At 48.5% G+C, this 25341-nt stretch overlaps 1 protein-coding gene across 5 annotated transcripts in view; it reads left to right on the plus strand.

Annotated features, from left to right (window-relative positions):
- Window positions 1–25341, plus strand: part of Slc13a3 (solute carrier family 13 (sodium-dependent dicarboxylate transporter), member 3) — a 74462-nt gene that overhangs the window by 27877 nt on the left and 21244 nt on the right. For 2 of the 5 annotated variants that reach the window (XM_013518382.1, XM_005392372.2), the window contains exons 3-8: window positions 771–934; window positions 10819–10891; window positions 13845–14030; window positions 17283–17408; window positions 20995–21090; window positions 21971–22075. In XM_013518382.1, coding sequence (XP_013373836.1) covers window positions 771–934; window positions 10819–10891; window positions 13845–14030; window positions 17283–17408; window positions 20995–21090; window positions 21971–22075 — 750 coding nt within the window. The remainder of the gene's footprint in view (window positions 1–770; window positions 935–10818; window positions 10892–13844; window positions 14031–17282; window positions 17409–20994; window positions 21091–21970; window positions 22076–25341) is intronic. The other 3 variants (XM_013518383.1, XM_005392373.2, XM_013518384.1) reach the window with 2 other exon arrangements.

Here is a 25341-nt window from a genome sequence, read left to right on the forward strand (position 1 = left end):
GGCCCGCTGTAGTAGTCTTAGGGCAGGGTGAGCAGGCTGCTTGGGCTGTAAAAATGACTCCGGCCTGTGACACAGCAATGTCCCAGCACCGGCTTCATCAAGTCAGTGTGAGGGTGGCAGGCTGGCTGCAGGTAGCTCGCTCAGCCTCGAGCAGCAAGAGGTGCCCGGCCACAGCTGTCTTCCCTGTGTGCTCTTCACCTGTGCAGGGGGGGGCTGGGGGCGTCCGGGAGATGCAGAGGGGGTGTGAAGATGGCCGCGGCGAGCGGGGAGCCCGAACTCAGTGCTGCAAGCCCTCAGGCTCCCTGGCCAGGATTTGAACTTTTATTCTCAGAGCAATAGCTATCGCTCAAGCTTGGCCGTGCTGGGTGCTGGTGAGAAGTCCAGGGTGTGAGCAGGGAATGAGAGGAGATGGGAAGGAGGCTGAGACAGGCAAGGGTGAGAGGGCAGGAGCCCCGTGCCTCAGCTGTTATCCTGAGACCAGTGCCCTCGGGGCTTGGGGACAAGGGAGAGACTGTCAGGTTCGGATCGGCTTTAGCATGATCTGACGTGGGTACCTGTGGTCAGTCCACTAAGCACGCTGAGCCGAGCATTCCTCAGAGCCAAAGCAGCTCAGATTACTGATTCCTGCTTTTCCACTAACTTGCCTTCTGTGGGCCTCAATTTTCCATCTAAAATGGACAGGTTGGATTCCTCAGGGATGGGAAATGGGGGCCAGAGGACCTGCTGGACCCAGGGATCGGGATTCATCTCTATCTGCCTCTGTTGTGCAGGCTTATCCTGGGGATGATGGTGACCACCTCATTCTTGTCCATGTGGCTGAGCAACACTGCCTCCACCGCCATGATGCTGCCCATTGCCAGTGCCATTCTGAAGAGCCTCTTCGGCCAGAAGGAGCCTCGGAAGGACCTTAGCAGGGAGAGTGAAGAGAACAGAGGTGAGGCTGTGCAAAGGTCCTGGGGTCCACTCCACCAGAGTGGAGGGGTGAGAGCAGGGATGCTAGGCAAGGATAAGGGAAGGAAACACCTATCAGGCACCTAGCATGTGTCAAGTATTTTTAAAAAAATAATAATAACAAGATTAGATTTTAAACCATGATACCTTGGTTTTCAAATTTTGGGTGTATTGGGCGTTTTACTATGTACTAAGCAACAAGTTAAGCATTTCACATATGTTTATTCTTTTAACTCCCAAAATGACCCTTTGGAATAGGTCCTATAATTGAAATTTGTTTGAAAGCATTTGAACAGATGCTCAGTATCACTAATACCCAAAGAAATGTCAAATGAAACAATGAGATTTAGATGAGTGAGATAGCAAAGTGAAGGCAGTTGGAGATATTGGTGAGCTTTCTATTGCTGTGACTGAAATATCTGACATACTCATGCTAAAGGAGGAAGGGTTTGTGTTGGCTTACGGCGTCAGGGGTTTCAGTCCATGGTTGCTTGGCTCCAAGGTAGGAACATCACAGCAGGAGGGCATGGAGGAAGAAAGCGTCTCACCTCATGGCAGCCAAGAAGGAGAGAGAGAGAAGATAGAAAAGCCAGAGAAAAGGCTGGATGGGGTACACTCCCCACAGGCCACCCCCAGCGGCCTACTTCCCTCCTCTGAGTGCCACCTCCTCTGAGCCCACTCAGCTATGAACTCATCCATTGAAGAGTTCAGGACCCTCGTGGTCCAGTCAGCTCTCTAAGCCCCGCTGGAGAACACTGCTGCGCTGGAGCAAGCCCTCAGTACCTGAGGCTCCGGGGGATGCTTCATGTTTAAACCGTAACACTGGCTAATGCCCAGTGTCAGCAGCAACAGGGGCCATGGGAGCTCTTGTGAATTGCTAGAAAGACTGCGGTCTAGGTCAGGCTTTCTTAAGGGCACCCGCAAGAATTCAATACAGTGAAGTGTGCTCATGCCCTGTGAACTAGCAGCTTTGCTCCTGGATGAAAATGCTTGAGGAATTCTCAAAAAAAAAAAAAAAAGACCAAAAAAACCCAAGAGGAGAGACGAGCGGTGACATTCACATTTTCTACGGGTTGAGACTCGGCAGTCTTGTGGACACCGTTCCTAGGAAAGGGCAATGGAGAAGCACACGTTGAGCACCATGAGCTCTTAAGAGACAAGAATTAGCAAGCCAGACAGTTACGTAAATGCTTCTTACAAAATGGCTATGGCTGGGGAGAAACCAGAATGAGATCTAGAGCGCAATACCAATATAGAACCTTCTGCATTCACACACAAACGGCAACATGCTTTGCAAGGACACGCACATCCTCAAGACGAAAAGCTACACATTAAACACATCTGAAACACATCTGAGGGTGGCAGGGAGAATGGGGCTGGGAGGAGTAGTGATAATGTGCCGTGACCTGAAGGTTTCAGTTTCTTGACCCCCTGAAATTGAGCTCTTAGCGAAACTAAACACAAGTAGCCACTGTGTTTTTAGATGACAGAGAGGGGAGGTGACTAACTTTCCTGGGTCAGACAGCAGGCACGGGGCTAAGCCTGACTCTGAAACCACGTTAGGTGATTCCAGAGCTCATCTGTTACCCAGGAAGCCAGCAGTAGCAGTGAGAATTCTTTGGTCTGCAAGTAACAGAATGCCTGTCTTCAAGTAGCTTAAAAAACATGGGTTTTCTTCAGGTATTAAGAAGCCAGACAGAGGCAAGTCCGGCAACAATTCAGATTTACAATAACAGCTATTATTAAAAACGGTTATTCTTTTGGTCTTTCTCTCTTCTTTCTCTCATGAGACAGGGTCTCGTGATGTATTCAGGCTGGCCTTGACCTCACTATGGAGCCCAGGCTGGCCTCAGACTTGGGCGATCCTCCTGCCTCAGCCTCCCGAGTGTGGGGATTACAGGCATGCATCACCATGCCCAGCTAAAATGTTTCACTTTTGATTGATATTAATGTACTTTTAAGGGAAGTTTTAAACCCATGCATATATAGGCAGAAGCTTCTAGCTCATCCCCAGAATCAATTCTTTCATTCTTTTAGTAAGAGAACCCCCACATGGGCACGTGGCTGTATAGAGAAAAGGCAGAATTTCCCAGCCTCCCTTGAAATTGGGAGACTACACTTGGTGATGGGACCTACGTGGAAACGAGGCGTGTAATTTTTACTTCTGCTCTTCCTGCTGTTTGCTTTCTGTGTGTGGATGTGAAGATAGCAGTGAGAGTGATAGATGCCACTGGGGACCCGAAGGTACAAACTGCTCCTCAAGACAGATGGCACATCAGTCCCAGCGGATTTGCATCATTTGCTTTAAACAAGTATTAGTCACAAAACCATCCATTTTGTGTGCTAGTTATGCTCTTTTCAAATATGAGCTGTGATAAAAATACAGTAAAATTTTAAAATTTACCACAGTAATGACACATTGCTACTGCTACCCTTCAACGCAATCCCCCTCCCTTTGAGCACATCCTGGAGTTCTTGTCACTTTCTGAAGCCTTCTTTCAAGAGTGGTTTTTCTTTGTGGCTACCTCAGTGGCTTGAATTTATTCAAAACATTTACAATGATTTCTGTCAAGTAAAAACATTACAGTGTTTCCTCATCTACCTTATTGCCCAGATCTGGCACCATGCAACTTCTGTGTCTCCCCCAAAGTTAAAATGACCCTGAAAGATAAATGCTTTGAATCAGTTCAGGACATCGAGGCAGCCATAGCAGCACCCCCTAAAGACACTTATGAAAGAAGATTTCCAGAACTGCTTCAGAAACTGGTGAGAGTGATAGGATCCGTGTGTCTGAAGTGAGGGGGATTTTTTATGGAAATTAATAGGAATATGTCTTTTACTGTAATACATCTAAAAAATTTTTAAACTTCACTGTATTGTTCAATCACACCTTGTATGTGTTAAAATATATATGTATCCATTAGGAATTCAGCGATGGCCCGTGTCTCCTCCGAGTGGATGTCACTTGCTGACAGTGTATGAGTATCATGTACCGAAGGGTCCTGCTTATTTTATCCCTGCCCCCTCTCTGAAAGTTAGAAATGATACAGGTGCTTAACAGCTGAGATCCAGAGAAGTGAGATGGTATGTCCAGAATCTCATTTTTGGTGAAGTAGCAGAGCCAGGGTCCCCGCAAGGGCAAAGTCTTCCAAATGCAAAGAAAACGATGCTGTGTGGCAGGGGTTGGCCGGTGTTCCCTGTAAATAACAGACAGTAAACATTTTAGGCTTTGTGGGTCACTCTGTTGCAACTACTCAGCTCTGCCTTTGAAGACAGGGACAGGGTCTGTCCCAGTGGGCATGGTTACGCGGCCATAGGGTGTTATTTATGGGTGCCAAAATAAAAACACAGCTTTCACAACCCTGAATATTATTCTTTCATTGCTCTTCTCACCCATTTACACATGCTTAGTTGACTGGGCACACCAAATAGGTGACAGCCGGATTCAAGCTACAAACTATGGCCCACCAACCCCTGTGCTATACTATCCCATTTATGGTTTTCAAACTGTTCTCCCGGGTCTTGAATCTCCAAGAGAACCATGTCACAGCCTCCCTCGGTTTGCAACAAGCAGTTAGGGCCCTGCCCCTCCCTGCTTCAACTCTAGCTGGCCTATATTTTCTGTTTCATATTCTGGGCTTCTAAGGAACAAAAGCAGATGTTTATTGAACACTTATTTTGTGCAAGGCTCTTGTAAGGGCCTTATGTCTGAGTAGGGGAAGCTTACTTCGACCTCAGTTTGAGGAATGGAAGTTGAGGAAGAAATAGAGTGAAAGTGAACAAGCCTCTCCCATGTCACCCAGTGGGCAAAGCCGTGGCTCTGAGGTTTTAAGTTTGATTCGGAGACACAGCCCTTCCTCTCATTACTCTGCCCCTCACGGGAGATTTTTGTCAAAATGACCAACCGTGGCTGGGGCCGCAGCTCAGTGACATGGTGCCTGCCTGGCATGTGCAAGAGGCCCTGGCTTCTGTCTCCAGTACCAAAATTTTAAAAAATTAAATATAATAAATGTTTGAACGCTAAGTCCCTCACTGTGAAGATGAAAATTCTGAGATCCAGGAAGGGGAAGGGACTCAAGGTCACATGCAGTACTGGTTGTGCAGAAGACTCCAGTCTTCTCCCCTGCACTGCAGGGTGTGGGGAGGCAGGGAGCCCTGGGTGGCTGCAGGATCAGAGAGCAGGGACAAGTTAATGATCAGCCCCCGAGGCCTAGGACAGGGCTAATTCCAATGCAAAGAGAAACGTTCTGTTCACCCAGTTTCTGTGCTTTGGCCAGGCGGCCCGAGGTGAGGACAGGTGAAGGAGTGGAAACTTGTGTGGGTGGGTGAGAGGGACCAAGAGTCTCCCAGGGGCTTTAAGTTCATCGATAGCGGCGACCACAGCCACCCTAGTCTGAGCTACGCCTTTCTGAAGACCCCCCTAGGCCATACTCTGCTTGGTGTCTCCTGCTCATCACGCGTTACTCTTCGTAGCTGCACTGAGATGCAAGTGATCTCATTTTACAGATGAGGAGACTGAGGCACAGAGAGGCGAAACGATTTCCTGAGCCTTGTGGAAACCCAGAATTGGTGCTGTGGACACCATGTTGTGTGCTCTGGCACAGAGGGGAGCAGAGGCCGGGCTGGGGTGCTGCTGGACTAGACCCCAGACGTGCTCGTCCAGGCAGGGCAGCCCCGCACCTCTCTCTGGTTTTGTCCTCGGTTCTGTGCTCCGCACGGTCACCTGAGTGGTGGTGTCATTCCGTACGCATGCTCGCACCACGCCCCCCACCTGCAGGGGGCGCTGTTCTCATCCTGCCACGACACAGGAAGAAATGATGCTCCAAGTGGTGATCTGCCCAGTGCTCCTCAGCCAGTGAGGGGCCCCCTGGCTTTGAAATCTTTCCCCTGCTTTCCTTTGCCCAAAGAAGGCCACCCGTGCACGCTGTCGATGGCTGCGTAGGAATGTCCGAGGGGCAACCGTTCACAAAGCTGGCTTTCAGGTTGGATTAAACATTGTTCTCCTTCGCTCTCCATTCGCTGTGCTATTCCACCCCCAGACTCTTTCCTCACCTGTAAAGTAGGAGTAGGGTGCTGTGTGTGCCAGATCAATCAGTAGAGCAATCAATAGATTAACCTGCCTAATGTGGGGCTTTTGATCTTCCCTGCGCTGCTCTTTACCTACTTTGACACAAGAACACACTCTCTTTCTCAGCCTTCTGTGTGTCAAACTGAAAGCTATTTCTGTTATACTGGGAGGGTCATTATAGGACAGACCTACTAAGTGCCAGGTGGGCGCCTTGGAGATGAGGTGAGACTCAGAGGTAGAAGATAAAAAAATGTGGGTGTAGCCTGGCTCTGCCACTAACCCACCAGGTCCTCTTGACCCCAACCTTGACCTGCCTCTTCATACCTCAGTTTCCCTAAGAAGGTAGTAAACCTAGCCCGACTCCCCAAGACTGCTCCAGTGTGCTTGTGAGCTTGCAAATGTGAAAGTGCCCACAGACAAGGCTCCCACCTGATACAGCCTCAAGAATCCGTGTGATTTGAATAAGCTCTTACATAAGCCCAAGCTCTGGACTGACCTGCAACTTCTGGACCCGGAGAAGTCTCTCTGGAGACTTTGCCCCACCAGCCTGCTTCTGCATGGTCTCTCAGGCCACCGTGCTCACAGGAATCCCAGAGGTGGACCCCTGGGTAAATGGTTAAGAGCGCTTGCCTTGGTTGTCCTAATTTTTCCATTTCATCTCCATTGCCTTTATATCATTAGGAGAATAATGCCTGGGATAAAATGCGGTCACGTTACTGATTTGTAAAGGGGCAGTGAAGCTCCCTCTGCCCATCTTCTGTGCTAAGCTGGTCACTGCCCACCGTGTGTGTGCCAGTACCCCTCCACTGTCCGCTGTCTGGTAGTGCCCTCTCCATCTCATTTGCTGGCAGCGAGGGGCAAGGGTCCATGGATGAGGCAGATTGGGGAGTACCCACCTTCCAAGAGCCTCGGTTTCCCCATCCGTAACTTCAGGTGAGTTACACTCAACCCCGGCTGCACCTGCAGAAATTTTCAAAAATGCCCAGGTTCCTGCCCCATTCCAGAGCCACCAATAGACCCTCTGAGTGGAACCCAGTGCAGGTGGGGCTGAGGAGTTTGGTGGGGGGTTTTACCTGAGGTGCTGGCGAACTTCCAGCTGGGAAGGGCAGAGTGAGGTAGAGATGGGTGAGTCCTGGGGTCACTAGGCCAGAGTTCTTCCTGTAGGACCATCCCCTGCGGAGCGACTTTGCCCTGCAGCCCTCAGTGTGCTATTAACAGCCCTTTGCTGCTTGCTTCAGTGCCCTGGGCGTGAGTCTTGTGTACCGCATGTAGACATGTGTTCCTGTCACCTGAACCTGGAGGTTCTTGTCCACACGGCCCAGGGTAAGCGGACCTGACTGTCAGCCTTCAGACCTGGCTGGTGGTCAGCAAGGCTGGCACCAGACACAGCAAAAATGACACCGCCAGCCATCGTGAAATCCTGTTCCCTCTTGGTACCAACAGGAAAATTGCAACAAAGTTTGGGGATGGACTTCCCTAAGCCACTGAGACAGGGAAAGAGCCGAGGCTTGGGCTGAGACCCTTCCTCCTAGGCCATGTGGCTGAGTATGTGGGCTGATTTCTAGGAGGAAAAATCCCATATAAAAGAAAAGATTGGGCCAGGGATCTAGCTCAGTGGCACAAGTGCCTGCCTGGTAAGTGCAAGATCCTGAGTTTGATTCCCAGTAGCATTAATTTTAAAAAATTTAAAAAATAAAAGAAAAGATCAAACTATATTGTTCCCTGCTAGAGCTTTGATACTCCTTCAGAGTATCAATGTCCTTCAGGCACAGGTCCCCAGAGAACATGGCTGCATGAGTGGAATTTATTTTTCATTGCAGTGGGAGTGATAGCTGATTCCTCAGAGAACCTAGAGGGTCTCAGCGGGAAGGTATCAACAAGAACTCTGAGAAGTCTGGGGCTTCGGGGGTCACATGCAGGAAGGCTGGTGGGAGCCAGGGCGGCTCTAGGTTGGCCGGTGCCGGAAATCAAGGGCTATTCTATGCCTGGTCAGGAAGTAGTGGTTATTTACAGAGCAACAGAGGGGGCGCTCAGCATTTGGTACAGGGGCCTTGCACTGAGGTGAGATGGTGAAGCGGTCTTGCCTTGTGCTGTGGTGTTTGTCAGTGTCTGCGTCTGGCGCTCCGTAGATTGCTGAGGTCCATTGGAGACCCGCGCGGCCTGTCTGGGAGGTTGGGAGCAGTCTGGGGCGCCGGCTGCTGCCTTGACTTCTCTCTCAGGTGTGACGGCATTGATGGAATCTTTACCAGCACTCAACTTTCATCAAGGTCTTTGGCCCGCCAAATCCGGCCCACTGTTTGTTTTGGTGCAGTTAGTGAGCTAAAAGGAGTTTTTAATATTTTTAAAGGTTTAAAATCAGTCAAAAGAAGGAAAATTGTTTTGTGACGTGGAGATTACAGGAAATTCAAACCCCAGAGCCCAAACTGTTTACATATCATCCATCTGCAATGGCAGAGCTGGGGAGTTAGCCCAGTGATCACGGGGCCCCCAAGGCCAGAGAAATTTACTACCTGGCCTTTTACAGGAGAATTTTGCCGGTCTCTGCTTTATTTATTATTACTACTAATATGTGTGTGTGTGTGAGTGCACGCATGCCTCAAACATAATAGGCAAATGCTCTACCACTGCACTCCAGCCAGGGCCTGGTCCCTGCTTGTGGTGGTTGACTTTCATCCTCTTGGTGAAGTCCCAGGAGAACTGTTACTTCTGTTTTTAGGAACTAAAAATTTGAAGCACAGAGAGATTAAAGATTTTTACCTAAGCCAGTGTTTCTCAACTTCAGCACCTTTGACGTTTTGGGTGGGAGAATTTCTCGCTGAGGCAGGCTGGCCTGAGTACTAGAGGATGCTTCATTCCTGGCCTCACACCAATAGATGCCGGGAGGGTGCCCTTTTTCCGTGGTCGTGACAATCAAAAATATCTCCAGACATTGCCCAAGGTCCCTCGGGGTGGAATTGGCCCTGGATGGGAACCACTGGTCGGAGACCACTTAGTAAGTGAGAGAGCTGATCTGATCCCAGGGTCACATGTTTAGTTCTGTAGGGTAGATTCTTTGATCCTTCGCAGTGGTTCCAGCCACAGAAATGTTTAACTCATTCCACTTTTCTTATGTAAAACCACTGTCAAAGACTGATTTCTAGGAGGAAAAATCCCATATAAAAGAAAAGAGGGGGTCTGGTCTATAAGCAGAAGGACATTTTGGAAATGAAGTCAAATCCTGTCCCAGCCTGTTCTGCTCAAACGCTACCCTGCCTCCCACCTGACTCAGAGAAGTCAAAGTCCTCTCTTGGAACCCCAAAACCCCTGCATGATTCACCCTGTTTCCTGACACCCCTGCTGCTGCCCCCTCACCTCTTTTAGTCTCCTTCTTGGCCCCTCCTGCCCCACAGTTCCCACTTCCCAGCGCACTGGGCATGCTCCTGCCTCAGGGCCTTTGCCAATGCTCTTCACTGTCCCAGGTGTTTGCTTGCCTCACTCCCTGACCTCCTCCAGGTCTCTGTTAGATGACAGAACTCTTGAAAATGCTGTCCCCTTCCTGCTTTAATGCTCCCTGTGATGCCTGCCTGCATCTGACACAGCATACCTCATTATACCCATCTGTGGTCCATATTCTGTCCTGGAAGACGAGCCCCACAGGACATGGATTTTCATGTCTTATCACTTAGTCCCAGGCACACAAGTCACACTTCACAAGGTGGTTTAATGGATTGATTTGCTAGAGTCTGTGTGACCCCAAGTGGCACTGAGCTCTTATCTCCAAAGAAGAATGGGACCATAGCCGTAAATCATTCACTCTTAACATCTCTGTGGTCACCAGCCTAAGCCAGCCACCATCATCATAGTTGGAAAATGGATGAGAGCCTGCACTGGGTGCCTGGCTTCCACTCTTCACCCCTGTGCAGTCCATCCTTCTCTTCAACCCTGGAGAGATTTGCAAAAGTTATACCATCCCTCTTGGGCACTAAATCCTGCAGGGAATCCTCGTACCTGATCTGGCCCCTGCTGACCTTTGCCTACCTCATTTCTCTCCCCCTCACCCCCCAAGTCCTCCTGACTTTCTACTTCCCCACTTACTGGAATTCCTAGTTTCCTCAACTCTGCCTAGTTTTCCCCTACCACAGGGACTTTGCACTTGCTGTTCCTATTTCCTGGAACTGCTCCCATGGGTCTTCAGACCATATGACTGGCTATTTTCTACCCTGAGGTCTCAGATGAGATGCTATCAGTCCACAGTGACCTGACTAGTGGCAGTAGTTCATCTGCTATCCTCGCTTTTCATTTTCCATCACAATCCCCAGTTTTATTACCTCCGTAACATTCATCACTCCTTGAAATTTTCTTTAGTCATCTATTGCTTGTTTCCCTTTTTAGAATATGGGAAGCAGGGACCTTGTCGTACATTGTTCACTGAGTACCCCGAGGCCATAGCCCATTGCAAGTGCTGCCTCGGGTGCATTAATGAATGGGCAATGGAGATCACTCTTCCCATCCACTGCTGACCCATTTTCAGCCAGCTGATCTGCCCCAATTATCCCCTTGGCCATAGCTGCTTTGGGGCTGCTCCCTGCCCACAGGCCTGGGGCTGCCTCCAGAGGTGGATGGATGGTGGGACAAGAGGATGGAATGTTGCGTGCGTGGTCTCCTCCCGACACCCCAACCTGCTGCTGTTTTCTTTTTCCTGCGCTGTGGACAGTGCGGGGTTCTCGGCAGTGAACGCAGTCTTGCCCGGCTGCACAGCAGTTTGGGCTCTCCCGTCCCTTTCGCCGCCTTGCGCTAAAGCCCTGGTGCTCTTTCCCCAGGCGCCGTGCGGGGGAACGGGCTGCACACCGCGCCCACAGAGACTCAGTTTCTGGCCAGCACACACGCAGAGGGGTAAGTTCCCGCTGGATGGACGGAGGGGCCCCACGTGGTTCAAGGAGATGGACGAGAAGAGTGGTCTGCAGCAGCCGCTCCCAGCCGGAGTTTCTCTCCAAACGATCCAGTGCCCAGGTGTCCGTGATTTGCCCCTGTGACCTGGACGTAAGCCTCTAGGGCCTCCTCTAACAAGTCCCCTGAAGGAAGGGTGGGGGACACGTTGAACCCCAGAGGTTCCACTGAGGCTGAGGGGCTTTGGAGCTCTTCTCGCAAGGAGGGATGCAGGACAGCAGGAGGGCACTCACTGCACTTAAAGACAAAAAGACCCGCGGTCCAGTGACAGTCCACACTTATGTGACATCTTCCCATGGATGTTCACTAGTCTGCCACGACCTTTGCTTGGAGTCACGAGGACCTGACTTGGAACTCTGGCCCCCCTGCCTGTGTGGCTTGGACAAGTCACTTAACCTCCGGTTAGCCTTCACCTGCAGCTGGGCGTGACACTGGGACCCACCTTAGAGGGCTGCTTCGAGGGCCCATGAGATAACATGATAAAACATGGGCCTTATTTACAGCTAGTGGCTTGGGTTACTTAAGCATCATTTCTTCCACTTAACAGTGATGAACAGCAGGCTGCAAGGTGATCTGCTAAAGGCAGTGCTGGGCCTCAACTGGGTCTGTTTCCTTCACTCAACACATTTTGCTTGAGGGCCTGTGATGAGCCAGGCTCGGGTCCAGGTGCAGGGAATACAGCAAGGGGCAGAAAAAACCTCCCACTGCTTATGGAGCTTATGCTCTAGGGACAAAGGAACTTAGGAGTCCCGAGGTGGGCCACAAAGCAGGCAGAGGGCTAGGGCAGTAGGTGGAAGGATGAGAAAATCAGCTTTAAAATGGGTGGTCAGGGAAGGGCTCCCAGGAGGGTGGAGCCTGAGCAAACCCCTGCAGGAAGTGGGGGGCTATGGGGAAAGAGTGTTCTCAGCAGAGGGACGGGCATATGCAACATTCCTGAGGGTGCAGAGAGCTCCCCAGGAAGCCATTGGTGGAGGCACCGAGCATCTGAGCCCTCATGGGCCATCACTGTAGCCTTGACTTTGAACGCAATGGCAGCCAATGAGGAGGGACAAGACCTTATGTCTGGTGTACCCCATGGCCAGTGCTCCTTCCTGCCACCATGCTTGGAGGCTTTAAATCTAACTTTGAGACATGGATTCTGAGATTGGACCAATCACTCGGCACTATGTGACCTAGGAATATATTTTAAACATCTGCCCATGCAGACCTTGTGCTGGGGCTATTGAAAAAGACCTAGACCCTACCCTCTGGAGGTCTCTGTTCATTAGGTGCAGACCCCTTCCCCGCTCTGGGCCTCAGTTTTCCCATCTGAACAAAGTAGAGATTGTACGAGATGAACTCCAGGGCCCTTTCCACCCTCTCCTTCTCCTTCTGAGGCTCGGTCTGGTGGGGACCCCAGCTGCGAGGCCGTCACAGCTCCTGCCCGGGGCTCTCAACCCTAAGAAGTCAGACCATGACCTTGGTTTCCAGCTGCCCCAGGCTTCGCCTTCCCTCAGGCTGGAAACCGACTGCTCAGATCACAGGTCAGGTCCCCGCTGACCTCTGGGGAGAAATCCCTTATGTGGCCAGCAAGTATTTGAATTATCTTTATTCTTAAAAAATAATTTTTAAAAATTGTTTTGTTACGTGGAAGCAATTCTGGTTTTCATCTTAATTTCTTTTCCAGATTCATGGAGTATAACTGACAAAGTAGTATATTCATATACAATGTGATGTGATGTGTTGAAATACATATATATTGTAAAATGATTACCATAGTCCAGCTAATTAATATATCCACTGCTTCACACACTTATAGCAGCTCTTAATTTTATCTGCTTAGAAATAGTTTATGATAGCACAAGTCAAAAAGTACTCTTGAAAAATGTGCTCAGCGTCTCTCACCCTGGTTGAAGCCATGAAGTGAACACTATTCTAGGGGATTTCTTGGTATCTCTACGTATTATTGCATCTCTGAAAATTTTTAAAACCTGGCCACGCTATGTACAGTTTTCTAACCTGCTCTGTCTCTTGACGGAGTGCAGGGAACATCTTTTCACCTCAGTAACTGCAGGTCAACGTCATGATCTCTTAGTGATATAATTAATAACTCTTAATTTCATGTTTCCTCAAAGCTAACTGTATAAGAAATACAACCCCCAAACTTCAAATAAAGAATTAAAGGAGGAAAATGTCCATAACTTCACACCAAAACAACTTGAAACAGGAATATTTAAGAAATAACATCCTAAATAATACTGATACCTTCACTTACACCTCCCATCTTATAAAGCACCCACTGAAGCCATCCTTTTAAGTAATTGTATCGGCAATCTACCCGGAGAGTTATCCTTTTGTGTGTGGGGTTATTAGGGATTGAACCCCAGGCTTTGGACTAAGCTACACCCCACCCCACACCTTTTCAAGACAGGGTCTCACTAAGTTCATAAATTGCCCAGTCTGGACTCAAACTTACAATCCACCTGCCTCAGCCTCCCAGTTTGCTGGGATGACAGGCATGCACCCCCACACCTGGCAGCCAATCCCTTTTTGATAGATGTTTAGGTTGTCATTTATTTATTTATTTTTGGTACCGGGGATCAAACTTACGACCTCGTGCTTGCCAGGCAAGCGCTGTGCCGCTGAGCTATATCCCCGGCCCATGTTTTTTATTTTAAAAATTATGTTTCGTACCATGGTGGTGCCTTTGTGCCCACACCTGCAACACCCGCCTTGTTATTTCTCTGGGGTAAATTCTCAGGTAGAGCAGTGGAAATGAAGCCTTTCTGTACCTGTGCCCACTTTACTTCTAGAAAGACCCCTTGGCTCCATAACCCTGAGCAGAGTGTGTGGCCCGTATATGTGGGAGGCCAGAGGTTCTGACTGAGTTCTAAATGGATTCCCTTTGGGCCTTTGAAAGCAGAGGCCACCCTGAGGAGGCGGAGGTGCCGTTGGATCTGCTTGCTGACTCCAAGAAGGAGGAGGAATACCACAGGAACGTCTGGAAGGGCTTCCTCATCTCCATCCCCTACTCGGCCAGCATCGGGGGCACCGCCACCCTCACAGGCACCGCTCCCAACCTCATCCTGCTGGGCCAGCTCAAGAGGTGAGAGCAAGGGTCCCCGCCGGCCTGCCCGAGGTTCCTCTTCGCTTCCCTCCCTCCCCATCCGGGGACTCTGTGCCAAGGACGCCGAGCAAATCTCAGCTCACAGAGGGCTTCCATTCTCCTGGGGGCAAACGGCAATAAATGAAAAGGCAAATGAATAGATGTATGTGTGCGGCAGTTAGGAAATAAAATAAAGCAGGGTGAGAAGGAAGAAGTGACAAGACCAGGGTCCTATGGTAAGCTCCGTCCCCTCTGCAGAGGTGACATTTGAGCAGAGACTGAGAAGTGAGGACATGAGCTTGTGGACACAGGCTGGAAGAGCATGTCAGACAGGGAAAAGTGAATGCAAAGGGTTTCAGGTGGGACTGTTCCTGGGGAGTCTCAGGAACAGCAGGGAGACCAAGGAAAACTGGACATGGAGATGCACACTTTAGTTCCAGGTACGGAAGGCTGCGACAGGCAGATCATTTGTGCCCGCAACCTGGAGACCATCCTGGACAACACAGTAAGACCCCACCTACTGGGGGGCTGGCATAGATAAGTGAGGGAAAGGGAGAGGAGGTGAGGTGACACATGCAGCATCTGAAGACGCCTGCCTTCCCTCCAAGCGGTGAGAGCAGTGGCAACCTGGTGCTTTAGAAGCGAACTCCAGCTGGAGACTTTGGTTTGTGTCTGAAATGACCTGAAAGAAGCCTCCTGGCTTTTATTAGGGCCCTGCATGGCGGTGCCCTCTGCCAGGGAGTGATCTGCACGTGCCGCAAGCGTTCAGGCAGTGACTGGGCTGCTGGAAGTCGGGGGTGGCGACACGAGAGGATTCTCCCGCTGCAGGACTTCTTTCCTTTCTCCCAGAGTTTAGTTTCTAGAACTTAAAATTTCCAGATTCTACCCAGGAAGTTCAGATTCCAGGATTCTGGGAGGCTGGTTCCTAAGGCTCTTTCCAAGTGGGGATGCAGTAGAATATGGTCTTTAATTTGCATGAGCGCAAATGGACCCATTTGGCGAACAGTAACCAAAACTATCTGATATTCGGTGCGGCAACTTCTCTACCTGGTGCTCAGTCAAAGAGTCAAAACCAGGGGCGACACTGGAGAACGGGTCCTGGTGATCTCTCGAAAGGGATTTGTGGGGAATTGAAATTATTTCATGAGTGTTTGGGGCACCCACGATTGGCCGCATGTGCTGATTTTAAAGCCTGAATGCTGGGTAAGGTGAATTTTTTGATTTTTGAGATTTGATATGAGAAAGTTCCTACACTCAGCCCCTCATGCCTGTTGGAATCAAAGGAGGTTAAAAAAAAAAAAAACAGTAGCAGATTCAAGGCCAGCTTGGGCTACAAAGTGAGCTGAAGGCCAGCCTGAACTGCATAGTAAGACCCTGTCTCAAAAAGACAAAAAAAAAAAAGCCCGGGCTTCCCTTACTGAGATTCTGATTCAGGAGGTGTGGGGCGGGGCTGAGCGCCATATTTTCCCTGTTGGTTTAAGCGCACGGGGTTTTACGGCAAGCCTCAAGTGTCTTGAGTCTCCACTCTTTGAACGAGGCCTGGCTGTGCCTCGTGATTTTGGTTAGCACAGAAAAACCAGAAGCCGGAACGCTCCTGCTGAAGGGCTGGGGAGAGTCTAGGCCTGACCCTTCCTTTCCTCAATTTCCTGCAGGGAAAGGCTGGGTGTTTGATGCCCATCCCAGGGCTGTGCAGGAGACTGCGGGCTCTAGGGGTACAGGACAGGGCCTAGGCGGGGGCAGGTGCTATCTTAGGTTTTCAGGCTGCCTGCCCATCCCGAGGGCAGCAGGACCTTGTGCCAACCTGAAAAGAGATTAAGAAGCAAGCACTGAGGTACGAAGGGAAAATGCCAGATAGGTAGGATTCTGAATAAATTACATGCAACCCGTATGCCACAGTTAGTGGAGCCCATGGGCCTTTTAGTATGGAAATAGGGCTTCAAGAGGAATTCCAGACCCAGGCATGGTGGTGCAGGCCTGTAACCTCAGCAACCTGGAAGGTTGAGACAGGGAGGTCATAGATTCAATGCCAGGATGGCAACTTAGTGACTGTCTCAAAGTAAAAAAATTAAATTAAGTTAAATTAAAGGGCTGAGGATATAGCTCAGTGCAAAGGACCTAGGTTCAATCCCTAGTACCCCTATACACACACACACACACACACACACACACACACTCACTCACTCACTCACACAGAAAGAGTCCCAGGTAATCTGTGGCTTTGGTTCTCCATCTGAGAACCAAATAGACCTGGGGTAGGAGTCAGGGGAAATGACCACCCTAGGTCCTTGACCCTTGGTCCCAAAGGCCATTTTTCTGATTTATTCTGACTATAAAATGATATGGGCATGTTATTAAATACTTAGAAAGCATAGAAAAAGTGAAGAGTTTGAAGTACCCTCTGTCCCACTGACAGCAGACTTCCTTTAAACTGTTCTTTGTCCATATATTAAATATTTGTGTGTGTGTATATGTATATACTTAATGTTGTTACCATACTGTATATATGGTTTTATGGCAGGATTTTAAAATTATAATTTTATAACAAACAAAATTTATAGAAAACATAATATTTTTATAACTATAAATTAATCTGTTTTAGGTAAGTGTCATACTTTATAAGTCATGGACATTTCTACTGCTTTCATTTTATTATTTTGCTGTTATGAATTATGTGACTGACCATATATCTATTAATATTTTGCTTTTCTAAAGCAATATTTTTCTTTTTTGTCTAATTACAGAGACATACTTATTCATTGTAGAAAATACAGATAAAAAAAAAAAGAAAAAATCTCTCAAAATCCCATTATACTGTTTATAATATTTTGTTTGTTCATTTGCTTGTGTCTTCAATGTTTGGCTGTTCACTTACTTAGTTAGAAATGTCTGTGTTTGTGTCCATGTACTTTTTGCTTTTGATACCAGGAATTGAACTCAGGACCTTGTGCTTTCCAGGCAGGCACTTGTGCCACTGAGCTAGATCCCCAGCCCTATGTCCATATACTTTTGTGTACATCATTTTGTCAACCACCAGGGTCCAGCCTGGCCTCTTTGCTCCCTTAGGCACCCGTGTTGAGTAGAAAGTCCCCAGGGTACAGATGGCACTCACGGTTGCAGAGGGTCAGGTCCAGCATCCCTGAGGAAGAGCAAAGGGCAACTGGGTCACACTGTTCCCTGACACCCAGGGGCCTGGCCCGCTCTCCACCCGCCCCCAGCTGACCGTGGTCCGCCCTCACCCGCTCTGTCCCCCAGTTTCTTTCCGCAGTGTGACGTGGTAAACTTCGGCTCCTGGTTCATCTTCGCCTTCCCCCTCATGCTGCTGTTCCTGCTGGTGGGCTGGCTCTGGATCTCCTTCCTCTACGGGGGGCTGAGCTGCAGGTACCTCTCCTCCGCTTCCCGGGCGAGGCTGGGGTTGGGGGGCACAGCCCAGGCCTCCAAGCAGCCTGAATGACTGGGGTGGCCTCCTCAGAAACCAAGGATGGCTGTCCCTGTCATGATGCCAAGCCCTATGCTGAAGTCTTGACCCCCAGGGATGTGAGGCTTATGGGAGGAGGGCGGATGGCCTGCTCGCCTCACCCAAGCCCTCCGGTAACATCTCCCGTCATTAATAATTATTGATAGCATCCTTCTCCAAGTAAGGTGAACACATATGACTGGCAGAGAGGGGAGTGCAGGGCTTCCCATTTTATGGGGACCTGGATAACTTGGTGTGCTATGAGGGCAAGGTATGAAACAGTACCAAGTCGTACAGTGGGAAAGCAATCCTTTACTGCGTCATGAACTACACTTGCTCACACTGAGTAGAAAGTCTCAGCTGGGTGGATGTTTGAGGAAACTTGACATCTCTGACATTTCCCGGCCAGCCCCTTGAGCAAAGGAAGAGCAAGCTGCAGCCCCCGACCCTTAAGCCGGTGATGTGTCCAGCCAAAATGTAGCTCTCGTGCTTTGCTTTCACGGATTTGTTCTTGCGGTTACTTTCTACTTATTATAAGTGATCCTTACTTTCCAGTTAGGGGTGGGATATACAGTTTTCTATTTTAAAACATGCCTTTAATTAAAGCAGGGAGTCTGTTTGGAGGAAAATACAAAGGGTGATTGGAATACACAGTGCCCATGGAAGCAGCCCGAATCATGGGGCTCAGATGGACCAGGGTTCAGGTCACAGCTCCGTGCGACCTTGAACACTTTGCAACACCCCGAGTCTCTAACTTCTTTAATTTCCCCGCTTGTAGATTGAGAAAAGAAATTAGCTCGGGCTCAGGTAACAGCGAAGTGAGGGGAGCGTGTGGGCTGTCCAGGAAGGGCCGGGGCCAGCGTCCCTTTGTCTCAGCAACCCGTTCTGGTGGCACCTGTAGAACCCGGCCTCAAGGAGGCCACAAGGGAGAAGATGCAGGCAGAGGGGCCCAGGGAGAGGTGCTGCTGAGTGGGTGACGGGAAAGTTCTGGCCAGTCCTGCGGCCCCATCTGCACCCAGCGAATACCTGTGAGTCCTGTTAGTGGCTGACAAGTGGTGAGGTTCTGCAATGGCAGAGAGTGCACTCCCCTTGGGGGGCCTGCACCCTACACAGACTGACCAGGAGCCATTAAATACAGTAGGTTAGCAGCGCATGCAGTGGGAACTGTGCGCTGGGAGGTCTCTCACCTTACCTGGGAAGTTGGGAGAAGTTTTGATGGATTGACTGAGATAGGAACAATGAACAGACTTAACTCAGGAAAGGGAAGGAAAGAGCTAGGGATGAAGAAAACCATTCCAGGGAGTTAGGACAGCAAGTGCAAAGGACCTAAGGCCAGAGGTAGCAAGGGTTGTTCTAGAACTGAAAGGTCAAGGCCACCCTTTCCTTGGGATGAAAATTTGTGGGAGATGATGCCAGGGAAGGAGATGGGGGTTTTAAACTCGGGGTTATTTTGCTCTGCCTGCCTTAAAGGGACATTTAGTGATGCTGGGGGACATTTTGGTTTTTTCAACTGAGGAAATAACTGTGACATCTAGCAGGTAGAAGCCAGGGGTGCTGCTAATATTCTAATTATACACAAGATGGTTCCCCAAAACTAAGAGTTATCTGGCCCCACCTGTAAATAGTGCTGAGGAGGAGAAATTGAGTTACATCTCTGTGGATTTTAGAGGAGTTTAACTTCACACAGTCAGATTTTAGAGGAGTTTAACTTCACACAGTCACAGTTAAAAACTGTGAGTTTTTTAAAAAGATTCATTTGTTTATTTAATTTAGATAAACAACACATGCACACGTATGGTTCAAAAACCAGAATAATAACAAGACATGATGATGTGCACCTATAATCTCAGAATTCTGGGAGGCTGAGGCAGGAGGAGCTCAAATTTGAGCCCAGCCTGAACAATTAATCTATTTAATGAGATCCTGTCTCAAAATAAAAAAATATAAAAAAGAATGGGGTTGTAGCTCAGTGCCAACACCATGAGTTTTATCCCCAGTACTGAAAAAAAAAAAAAAGAAAGAAACAAAGAAGTATGTAGTGAGAATTCTTTTTCCCAACCACGCCCACATCAGCCCATTTACCTAAAATATTCCTTCTAAAATGTATCTAGGGTAATCTTCCAGAGTTTGCTTAAGCAAGTATAGGCAGACACGAATGTATTTCCCTGGTGACTGCTCTTCCTGGCAGCTTTTGTATATTAGTAGGCATTTTTAAAGGCTGTTCACAGAGGTGGAATTTCTGGGTCAGAGCATGAGTACATTTTTATTTCAGGAGATGCTGTGCATTGTCCATCAGAATTGTGCTAGTTGGCTCTCCCACTTACAGTGTACGAGAGGGTTTGTTTTCCTGCAGCAAAGTGGGTCTTTGTCATTCTAAGGGAAAAATAATTTGTATCTATCATGAGGAATTTTTAGCAAATTTTCATGTTTGGAAACCACAGTGTTTCCTCTGCTGTGAATTGTTAAACTATGTGCTTATGTCCTTCTTTAAAAATCGTTTTGAGACTATTACTCAGGCTGGGCCTGAATTTCCGGTCCTCCCGAAGTGGTGGCAGTCAGGCACTATAGTACCACGCTTAGCAATCTCAGACCCTTTATGTTGGCAGAGTTAGCACTTATTCTGTAATATGAGTTGTAATGTTTTCATTGATTTGTCTTTGGACTTTCCTTATGGTGCCTTTTCCCACATAAAATTCTTTTCAAAGTGTGACGCTTGACTCTAGCTTCAGGCACGTGCTCTCCCCAACACCGTTTATTGACACACAGGCTTTTAAAATTTTGAGATTTTATTTTTTCTATCATTGGCTCCTTGTTCTTTTGGTGTTCTGTCTAAGAAATTTTGCCCAATCCAAGGCTGTGAAAACTTACCTCTGTGTTTTCTGCCCAGAGTTTTATGGCTTTAGCTCTTATGTTTAGGTTGTTAGCTCATTTTGAGTTAAATTTTGTATATGGGATGAGGTAGAAGCCCAAATTCATTCTTCTGCACATGGGTATCCAGGTGTGCTAGCCCCATATGCTGGTGACTATTCCTTCCCCACGGAATCATCCGGATTCTTGTCCAAAATCAATTGACCACAGAGGTATGGACCCGTCAGGAAGTGATAAACACAGGTCTGTTCCATTCATCTGTGTGGCTGACACCATTTACCACTTTTCCACATCAGCCTGAGGTACCATCTAAATTCCCACTAGTGATGGAGTCTATTCCTAGACTCTAGTTTGTTCCGTGGATTTGCTTATTTATTCGCAAGACTGCTGACCCACTAGGGGTTTTTAAGCCTGGGAGTCATATGATTGATCACACTTTTAAAAGGTCAGACAGGTTACAGGTGGGGACAGTTCTAGAAAGGGAAGGCAGTGGCAGGAGCCCAGGTGTCAGATGTGGCTGGCGGGGTGTGTGTGTGTGTGTGTGTGTGTGTGTGTGTGTGTGTGTGTGTGTGTGTGTGTGTGTATGAAGTCAGCCGCACCTGCAGGGACACTACACTACAGACCTCCTGGTTTCTGTTCCAGGGGCTGGAGAAAGAAGAAATCAGAAATCAGAGGGGATGCAGAAGACAAGGCTCGAGTTATGATTCGGGAAGAATTCCAGAGCTTGGGGCCCATCAGGTGTGTGAACGTCTTGGGGCAGGGGAAGAGCTGGGTACTCTGTGTTTAGGGGAGCTACCTCCTGGTCCGTCCCTTGTGAGCCGCAGGGGAGTTTGAGCACCCATGCCTGGCACTGAGATGGAGGGTGGTAGCTGACTCACCCAACCAGCCTGGTGCCCACGTAGATACCTTGAGCACTGTAAAGTCCCTCAGAGTGTCCTTGGAATGGGCATCTGACCTTCCCATCTAGGCACCCTTTCCTCCCTGTGCGTGGGGTGTCTGACACAGTCTCTGATGGCTCCTAGCACCTGGCTCTGCATGTTTCCCATGTAGATAAAAATAACTAAGACTGAGCCCTGAGTTCAAAGAATGGCTCTACCACTCCTTCCTGTGAGGCACTGGGCAGGATACTAACCCTCTCTGGGCTCTATTTTGCAATCTATGAAATGGATGCATTTGGGTAGCTATTCCTTCCAGCCCTTAAGGGTTCTCTCTTGACCACTGTACACCCTCTGTCCATGTCTGCGCCCTGTGTATATCTTTCTTGGTGTGCCCATCTGTCCCCTTCTGAATAGGTCTGTCTGTCTATCTCTGTGTGTCTCTGCTTCTCTCTCTGCCTCCTTTTGTTAGTCTCCTTTTCTCCCTGCTTTTCCTTCCTCTGTGTCTGTCTCCTATGCTGTGTCTTTCTTGTTCTTGGTCTTCCATGGGACCCTGGCAAATCCCCTGTGCTCATGAGAGAAAGAGTTGGGGGAGGGGAGGAGAGGACCTGGGAGTGAATGATTCTTTTCAGCTTCTTCAGAGGTGGGGCCTGGGCCTAGTTGGTCGTGGCCTGAGCCCTCGTCCTGCTGCAGAGGTCAGCTGGAGCCCACGGTCACCAGGCGACTGCCTCTCTGTGTCACAGCTTTGCCGAGCGGGCCGTTTTCACCCTGTTCTGCATGTTTGCCATCCTCCTCTTCACCCGGGACCCCAAGTTCATCCCTGGCTGGGCCAGCCTCTTCAAGCCCGGGTGAGATTCTGGGGACCCATGGTTTGGAGCCCTGCAGGGAGGATGCTGGGGTGGGGCGCATGCAGCTGGAGAGGTGGCGGAGCTGGGAGACCTGTGTCCAGGTTCACGCCGTCATCCTGTGTAATTCTGTCATTATAACGCTCCTTCTTTCCTCCCCAAAGCATTTACCCTGGAAACATTTAGTTTCTCAGGTGTCAGAGCTTTGGCCTTGGAGTTAGACTGAACTGCGCTAGAACTCTTGTTCTGCCCTTCACAAGCTTTGTAACTCTGAGCAAATCACCCCTTTCTCCCTCCCTGTCTCCTTCCCCGTCTCCCTCCCTCCCTTCTTTGCTCTTCCTTCTCTTCCTCCTCCCCTTCCTTCTTTCACTATTTACTAAGGGCTGATTATGTGCTGACCAACATGCGGGTTGCCGGGGACACAGACAAAGCAAGTAGTTAGACAATGAATAATTCTGCGTATTGTGCTGAGTGCCATGAAAGGCTGTTCTATAAAACGACAGAGCAGGGGCCTTGACTTTGGACAGATCTGAGAAGAGCCCGCACCAGGAAGGGGGTGATGAAAGCAGTTGATACACACTGAAGCATCCCCTGAAGCCCATGTGGGTAACAGACAACACGTTGAAAGGACTCAGAGAAGCCCGTGGCGACCTGCTGGGAAGGAGGGAAGTCGGGGAGGCCTAGCTGGAAGGGTGAATCACAGAGGGTTTTGTTGGGCATGTTAAGCAATGAAGCATTTTGATCTTTTTATCTGAGAGCATTGAGCAGATAGTGGAGGATTTTAAGTTATTTGAACCGCACTGTGCCTCAGTTTCCTCATCTGTAACATGGTGTTTTGGATGATTCTAAGGATCCATAGTGCAGTTGACTAGTGTATCTGCAGGTTCTACGTCCATGGGCTCAGCTAACCATGGGTCAAAAATATTTGGAAAATAATTGCTTTTGTACTGAACATGTCCAGACTTTTTGCCTGGTCATCATTCTCTAAATACTAGTTAACCTTCCATGTAGCATTTACGTTGTGTTGGTGTTAGAAGTCATCTAAGCATGGTTTCAAGTATGCAAGAGGACTGCTAGGTTTTTTGCAAGCACTGTGCTGTTTTATAAGTGAGTCTTGAGCACTCACTAATTTTAGTGTGGAGTGGGGAGTCCTGGAGCTGCCTGCTATGGATCCCAACTTAACTGTACGTATCAAGTGATTAGAATGGCAAGTAGAAAGAACTTGATAATCATTAGCTTTTTTCACCAGGAAATGGCTAGCACAGGCAAGAAGGTAGGTAAGAAACACACCACCATCCAGGCGGCCCCATCTTCTAGGGCAGGGGTCAGCAAACTACATCTCATGGGCTAAATCTGGCCAGCTCTGTAAAAATGGAATAGTTTTTACATTTTAAGTGGTTGGGAAAATTACAGAACAATAATATTTTGTGATGCATGAAAGTTATACAAAATTTAAATTGCAATGCTTACAATAAAGTTTTATTGGAACACAGCTGCAGCTATTCATTATGTATTACCCATGCCTGCCTCCGTGCTGCAGAGTCAGTGCTAAATTGTGACAGAGTTCTGGAAAGCCAAAAATACTTACTGCATGGTTCTTTACCAAAGACATTTGCTGACTGCTGGTCTGGGGGATGGCTTCAGAGGCTTCAGTGAAGGTGGCAGCAACAGAGTTAGGATGATATGTTCGTCGGTTTTTTCATCACTGGAACAAAATACAGGGTATTCACAGATTAAAGGAGAAAAGGTTTATTTTGGCTCACGGTTTCAGAGGTTTCAGTCCATAGTTAGCAATCCAAAGCAGGAACATGGTAGCTGAAGGTCATGGGGGAGCTTCTTACCTCACAGCAGCCTAGATGCAGAGAGCAAGGAAGAGCCAGGAAATGGACATCCCAGGTGAAGGCGAAGACTAGAGCTCTTCCAAAGAAACAGAAATGAACCTTCCTTCTTGCCCCTTTTGATTCCATTCAGGCTACAAGCCTATTGGCTGGTGACACTCATAGCCAGGTGGTTCTTCCATCTTCAGTAAATCCACTTGGTCACACCCAGAACTATATGCTAAGCCAATCAGTTGGGCATTTCCTACTCAAACTGACACAGCAGCCAACTATCACAGTCCACCCCTTGTCAACTGGACAACCAGACACATTTTCTTAAGTCACACTTAGCCTCCAGATAAAAGGACAAGGTCATAATCATGCCTAACATTGTACAACTGTCCTATATATGCACCGGTTCCCTCCTCAGAATAGCAGGCGAGTTATTCTTAGGGTGATGCTTACTCCTCACAGTTCATAACTTAAACATTATGACACAGGTTTAATAATGCTTAAAAACCAATATGAAATCTATCAACATTATGTTACAAAGGAAGAATATTAACACAATAAAAACAGCTACAATTACAGTCCTCCTTTCTATAACTGGTCACAAGGTTCTGGTTGGTATTTATTACTACCGTCTTCTACTACCCATTCTCTATTCCCTTGGCCTTCTGCAAGCCCCTCAATAGGCCTTGGTTCTTTCCCTGATGGGATGACTCATACCTTCATTTTTGAAGGTTCTGGGCCATTTGTCACCCCGCTTGGGTTGGGTGGTTATAGTTTACCAATATCCTTAATAACTAGGAGGTGCCCTAAGGGGTCTCCTACACCCCAAGTGTATTCTTCCTTTCCTCTGTGGTAGAGTTGATACTGTAGGTCAGTCACCCTTGCCAACATCATCACTCCCTTTTTGGCTTGTTCACTCAGAGGCATGAGGAGCCCAAAATGACCAGGGAGAAGTCTTAGCTTCCAGTTTAATGGAATTATTGTTGTGCTTCTTGGTATAAGACTTCCCCCCTCTGGAACTAAGACTTCTAGTCCAGCAGAGCATAAAGTCATGGGAACAAGAAGGAAAGATTTTACTAGTGGATCACTAGGGGCAATGGTGGGTGGTCCCATTCCACTCTACGCCTTGATTCCTGGGCCTATGAATCCTGGCTATGGGAGACGCAGTGCCATATAGTGGGTGCTGATCCAGATTGGGCAGCCGTTTGAAGAACCTCGCTCCAACCCTGCAACCAACCTGTTGCCACCTAAACTGACACTGTCACTGCATCTTTAAAAGGCCATCCTGCCTTTCTGTCATGCAGCTGACTCTGGATGGCGAGGCACATGGTAAGACCAGTGAATTCCATGAGCATGAGCTCACTGACTCACTTCTTTAGCTGTAAAATGTGTTGCTTGGTCAGGGGCAATGCTGTGCAGAATTCCATGATGGTGGATAAA

Source organism: Chinchilla lanigera, unplaced genomic scaffold (genome assembly GCF_000276665.1).
Source record: "Chinchilla lanigera isolate Chin_1 unplaced genomic scaffold, ChiLan1.0 scaffold00044, whole genome shotgun sequence".
Taxonomy (NCBI): Eukaryota; Metazoa; Chordata; class Mammalia; order Rodentia; family Chinchillidae; genus Chinchilla; species Chinchilla lanigera.